The sequence below is a fragment of the Rhagoletis pomonella genome, unplaced genomic scaffold (genome assembly GCF_013731165.1).
Source record: "Rhagoletis pomonella isolate Grant_MI unplaced genomic scaffold, Rhpom_1.0 Rhpom_scaffold_00002, whole genome shotgun sequence".
NCBI classification, from domain to species: Eukaryota; Metazoa; Arthropoda; class Insecta; order Diptera; family Tephritidae; genus Rhagoletis; species Rhagoletis pomonella.
Genome location: NW_023458556.1, coordinates 82,736,045 through 82,741,806, shown reverse-complemented (window position 1 = coordinate 82,741,806; position 5,762 = coordinate 82,736,045). Strand labels below are relative to the sequence as shown.

Here is a 5,762-nt window from a genome sequence, read left to right as displayed (position 1 = left end):
AGACAAAAATATTAATCAGCATGTTAAAAACAAATCAAAACAAACACCTCATTACTTATTTCCTTATGGTAAACGCGTCAAAAATTTCACCACACATATGTTACATATTTTTTTTTATTTAACTCGTACCTACTTGAAAAGCTGAAAAGCGCTCAATGTATGGTGAAATTATTTTTAAAAACACACCAAAAACCCATTTGTTTGGTCAGATTCATCCCACTTAGCCAGCGGATTATACGTTTTCATATTAACATACATACATCAATAATAGTTTAATCATTTACTAAACGATTTGTTACCTACTTAGCTACGCTCTTTCGCTCTCAAAATTTATGAACTTTCGTCTTAACTAGCATACTTATTATTCCCACCTACAAACTTACTTGCATTATATTTATATCAACATGTAGGTATGTATGTAGCAGCCAGATCGACAAACAAAGTAGGCTTTGAAAAGACATCGAACTATATTACGGTGCATTTATTTTGCATAGAGAAATACATGAATATTTTGTACCACCTACAAACTTACTTGCATTATATTTATATCAACATGTAGGTATGTATGTAGCAGGCAGATAAACAAAAAAAGTAGGCTTTGAAAAGACATCGAACTATATTACGGTGCATTTATTTTGCATAGAGAAATACATGAATATTTTGTATAGATAGGTATATAGAGCTTTGACTCTTAGCATTAAGAAAATTCAAATTAGGAGAATATATGACATTGGAGTGTAAACATCGCTGGAGCGTTTTCTTTGGCCCCATACGTTCAGTAGTGTCCGAAATTACCGCGGTGCCAAATTATTAGTTATTATAGTGTTTTTTTTTAAATAATTATTGAAGTTTGTGTGAATTTGTGAAAAGAAGAAATATAGCGCAAAGCGAATTTCCGAGCAAAAAACGGTAAGTTTTGAACTGTTGAAGTGAATTACACGAATGCATGTGTTTCCTTATTTGAAAAAACATATGGTGTACCACTATTAATGTAGGCATTTTTTTAAATTTAATTTATACTTTTTTATTTGAAAGAAAAATGCCACGACCCACACGAGGAAATATAGGTCGGCGAACGCGTCATGCAAATGCTACGGCATTACAAAGGCGATCACAGACTCCAGATGAACGAGCACAAGCTAATGCATCGCAGCGTGAACGTAATGCACGAAATAGATCTGTTGTACCTGAAATTATGCGTGCTGCTTTTAATTACAACAGTCAGATTAATTACAGTATGTACGGATATATTGGAATAATGGACGCAATATGTCCACATTGTGATGCGGCTAAATTTCCAGGTGAAACGCCCGGCATGTGTTGTGCTAATGGCAAAGTGAGATTGCCACCATTAGAAACTCCACCCGAACCATTGTCTTCATTAATTTTTGGGACTTCTGAAAATTCGAAGCACTTTTTGAGTCATATTCAACAATACAATTCGGCATTTCAAATGACTTCTTTTGGTGCTACTAACATTATTAGAGATAATTTTATGCCGACGTTTAAGGTAAATACTTAAACAGGATTGTCCCAATCAATCTGAATCATAAAAGTATTCTATAGTTTTAAAAATTATTATGCAACATATACCTAAAATTGCATACATGTTGCAGATTCAGGGCCAAATTTATCATCAAGCTGGTTCGTTATTGCCATACCCCGACGCTGATTATCAATTTTTGCAAATTTATTTTATTGGTGATGAAAATCGTGAATTGGATCAACGTTGTGCAATTGCTTTGAATACAAGACGAGAAATTATTTGTGAGCTACAAAGGTTTTTCCATCAGCATAAGGCATTAGTTCAATTGTTCAAAATTGCTCTCGATCGTATGCCATCTGATAATCACAAAATCGTAATAAGGGCTGATAGAACACCTTTTGGAGAGCATAAAAGGCGATTCAATGCACCGACAATTGATGAGGTTGCAATTGTAATTCGTGGTGATCAGTTTCAATCGCGTGATATTATACTTCATCGTAGAAATGAGCAATTGCAACGTGTATCGGAACTTCATCGTAGTTACGACGCATTACAATACCCAATATTGCATTGGAAAGGTGACGATGGCTACCATATCAATATACCAATGATTGATCCACGAACAGGTAAATAATATTTTCAGTGTGTTGACATTTCATCATTTGTAGAAATTTCTTAAGTCACATTTTCCACTTATTTTCAGGTCTACATGTACAGAAAAAAGTTAGTGCCATGAATTTTTATTCTTATCGATTGATGGTTCGTCCACAAGAACAAAATTATATCTTGAGATGTCGTAAACTATATCATCAGTACATCGTTGATATGTACGCCAAAATAGGAACAGAACGTCTTAATTTTGTTCGTTTCAACCAAGCAAAATTAAGATCTGAACAATATATTCATTTGCAAGATGCGATAGCGAATGATGCTAATATTAATGACATCGGACGTTTAACTATATTGCCATCTTCGTATATTGGTAGCCCACGGAATATGAACGAATATGCACAAGACGCAATGTGTTATGTACGAAAATACGGTTGACCGGATCTGTTCATTACATTTACATGTAATCCGCAGTGGGATGACATCAAAAACAATTTATTTGCAGGACAGTCGACAACCGATCGTCATGATATTACTGCGCGTGTTTTTCGGCAAAAATGTAAAGCACTTATGGATTTAATTGTGAAATTATATGTATTTGGGGAGGTGCGTTGCCATATGTACTCCATCGAATGGCAGAAAAGGGGATCGCCGCACGCACATATACTAATTTGGCTGGTACATAAAATAACTCCGGATCAAATCGATAACCTTATATCAGCTGAAATTCCTAATCACACTGCTGATCCTGAGTTATTTCAAGTTGTCGTTAAAAACATGATACATGGACCGTGCGGTGAACTAAATGTGAATTCACCATGTATGATTGATGAAAAGTGTTCGAAACGATACCCAAGGCAATTTACTTCAGACACAATAACGGGCAATGACGGATATCCGTTGTATCGACGTAGATCACCTAATGATAATGGCAAAACGGCAACCATTAGAATGCATAACCAGGAAGTTGAAGTTGATAATCGTTGGGTGGTTCCGTATTGTCCATTATTATCGAAAATATTCAACGCTCATATAAATGTGGAATATTGTAATTCTGTCAAATCCATTAAATATATTTGCAAGTATGTAAATAAAGGGAGCGATATGGCTATTTTCGGTGTTGCTGGTGATAATAGAAATGATGAAATTACTCAGTATCAAATGGGTCGCTATATTAGTAGCAATGAAGCTGTCTGGAGGATTATGTCGTTTCCAATGCACGAAAGACATCCTGCGGTTGTTCACTTGGCTGTACATCTTGAGAATGGCCAACGTGTTTATTTTAATGTAGCAAATTTATTGGAAAGAGCAGCGCAACCACCAGCAACTACGTTAACAGCTTTTTTCAAATTATGCGAAACTGATACATTTGCGATAACTTTGTTATATTCTGAAGTGCCTCAGTATTACACATGGAATGTGTCTTCGAAAAAATTTCAAAGACGTAAACAAGGAACAGCAGTTCATGGGCATCCTGGCATTTTCCAAACAGATGCAATTGGCAGAATATATACAGTACATCCAAACAATGTTGAGTGTTTTTATTTGAGATTGTTATTAGTTAACGTGAATGGCCCAAAATCATTTCAAGAATTGAGAACAGTCAACGGTCATTTGTGTGAAACATACCGTGAAGCATGCCAACTTTTGCATTTGTTGGAGGATGATGCACATTGGGATTCAACACTTCATGATGGATCTATTTCGGCTCATCCTCAACAAATACGAATGCTGTTTGCCGTTATATTATCAACATGTATGCCATCAAATCCACTTGAATTATGGAACAAATATAAACATAATATTGCAGAAGATATTTTAATTCGTATGCGTCATCATGCAAGAAATCCTGATTTGTTGATAACTTTGGAAATGTACAACGAAGCTTTGATAATAATTGAAGATATGTGTCTACGGATTGCAAATAAAACATTAGTACAATTGGGTATGACCGCACCAAATCGTGACATGCATGATCTGTTTGATCGTGAATTGCAACGTGAGCAGGAATTCAATTCTAATGATTTGCGTTTATTTGTACAATCGAATATAACCAAAATGAATATTCAGCAAAAACATGTATATGACACAATCATGCAAGCCATTTCCAATAATGCAGGTGGGTTATATTTCTTGGATGCACCTGGTGGTACAGGCAAAACGTTCGTTATATCACTGATTTTAGCCACTATTCGATCGGAACAGAAAATTGCATTGGCACTTGCATCTTCGGGAATTGCTGATACATTATTAGAAGGTGGCCGGACAGCACACTCTGCATTAAAATTGCCATTGAATGTACAGGTGATTGAAACTCCAACTTGCAATATTTCAAGAAATTCTGTTATGGCAAAAGTTCTGCGATTAACGTCAATTATTTTATGGGATGAGTGTACAATGGCGAATAAAAAATTACTAGAAGCATTTAATCGAACAATGCAAGATTTACGTGGTAACCAACAGCTTTTTGGTGGTGCTTTGATATTACTGTCAGGGGATTTTCGACAAACATTGCCTGTCATTCCTCGGTCAACTCCTGCTGATGAAATAAATGCCTGTTTGAAGTCATCAGTTCTTTGGAGATATGTACAAAAATTGACACTGAACATTAATATGCGTATTCACCTACAAAATGATCCAGCTGCCCATGAGTTTTCAAAACAATTGTTACAAATTGGTGATGGCAAAATACAAATCGACAGAACCAACGGATTGATCACTGTACCGAACAATTTTTGTTCAATTACGAAATCGATAGATGAATTGATTGAATGTGTTTTTCCAAATATTCTTCAGAATTACAGAAATCATGATTGGTTGAGAGAACGCGCCATTTTAGCACCGAAGAACATTCATATCAATGCCATTAATTTTCAAATTCAAGCAAAACTCCCAGGTGTAGTCACGACATATAAATCAATTGACAGTGCTATGAATTCATCTTGATTCATTATCCAACTGAATTTTTAAATTCATTAGAACCGGCTGGTATGCCACCGCATTGCTTGAATCTGAAAGTGGGTTCTTTGATTATATTATTGCGAAATATTAATCCACCAAAACTGTGTAATGGCACCAGATTGGCAGTGAAAAATTTATTGCCAAATTTGATTGAAGCTACGATCTTAACTGGTAAATCAAAAGGAGAAGTTTGTTTAATACCGCGTATCCCTATGATTCCAACTGATATGCCATTTGAATTCAAACGATTACAATATCCTGTGCGTTTATCATTTGCGATGTCCATCAACAAAGCTCAAGGGCAAACACTTAACGTTTGTGGTGTGAATTTGGAGGAATCATGTTTTTCACATGGCCAACTTTATGTTGCCTGTTCCAGAGTCGGTACCCCCAGCCGTTTGTTTATTCATGCTCAAAATGGAAAAACAAAAAATATTGTTTATCCAAATGTTTTGGATTAAGTTTTAAAATAGCTAGCAAATAATTAAATATATTTTTTTTTTTATAAATGAGTTTGATTTAATATTTCACTTTATACGTAGCGAAGCACGTACCGGGCCGCTAGTGTAGTATAAATACTTGTTTTCGTTCTCGAAAAAGAAAAATTTGACAGTATTGAAAAAAAGTTTTTGACACGGGCGCCGCGTAATTATTATCGCCTTGAACGTTGCGGGCGGTGCATGCGGCTGACGCTATAAACGCGGCT

At 35.5% G+C, this 5,762-nt stretch overlaps 2 protein-coding genes across 2 annotated transcripts; both read left to right on the top strand.

Annotated features, from left to right (window-relative positions):
* Positions 1 to 900: 900 nt before the first annotated feature.
* Positions 901 to 2,549, top strand: LOC118734123. The gene is made up of 3 exons (XM_036463834.1): positions 901 to 1,510; positions 1,617 to 2,112; positions 2,190 to 2,549. The coding sequence occupies exons 1-3, from the start codon at positions 1,040 to 1,042 to the stop codon at positions 2,531 to 2,533; spliced, it is 1,311 nt and encodes a 436-aa protein (XP_036319727.1). The 5' UTR covers positions 901 to 1,039; the 3' UTR covers positions 2,534 to 2,549.
* Positions 2,550 to 2,872: 323 nt separating this feature from the next.
* On the top strand, positions 2,873 to 4,338 carry LOC118755262. The gene is made up of 2 exons (XM_036490115.1): positions 2,873 to 4,214; positions 4,301 to 4,338. The coding sequence occupies exons 1-2, from the start codon at positions 2,873 to 2,875 to the stop codon at positions 4,336 to 4,338; spliced, it is 1,380 nt and encodes a 459-aa protein (XP_036346008.1).
* The last annotated feature ends 1,424 nt before the right edge of the window (positions 4,339 to 5,762 follow it).

Coding starts and splice junctions, on each gene's coding strand:
- LOC118734123 (XM_036463834.1), top strand. CDS start 1,040: ATGCCACGACCCACACGAGGAAATATAGGTCGGCGAACGCGTCATGCA. Junction 1,511..1,616: donor ATTTTATGCCGACGTTTAAG/GTAAATACTTAA, acceptor TACATGTTGCAG/ATTCAGGGCCAAATTTATCA. Junction 2,113..2,189: donor AATGATTGATCCACGAACAG/GTAAATAATATT, acceptor ACTTATTTTCAG/GTCTACATGTACAGAAAAAA.
- LOC118755262 (XM_036490115.1), top strand. CDS start 2,873: ATGATACATGGACCGTGCGGTGAACTAAATGTGAATTCACCATGTATG. Junction 4,215..4,300: donor AGCCATTTCCAATAATGCAG/GTGGGTTATATT, acceptor CGATCGGAACAG/AAAATTGCATTGGCACTTGC.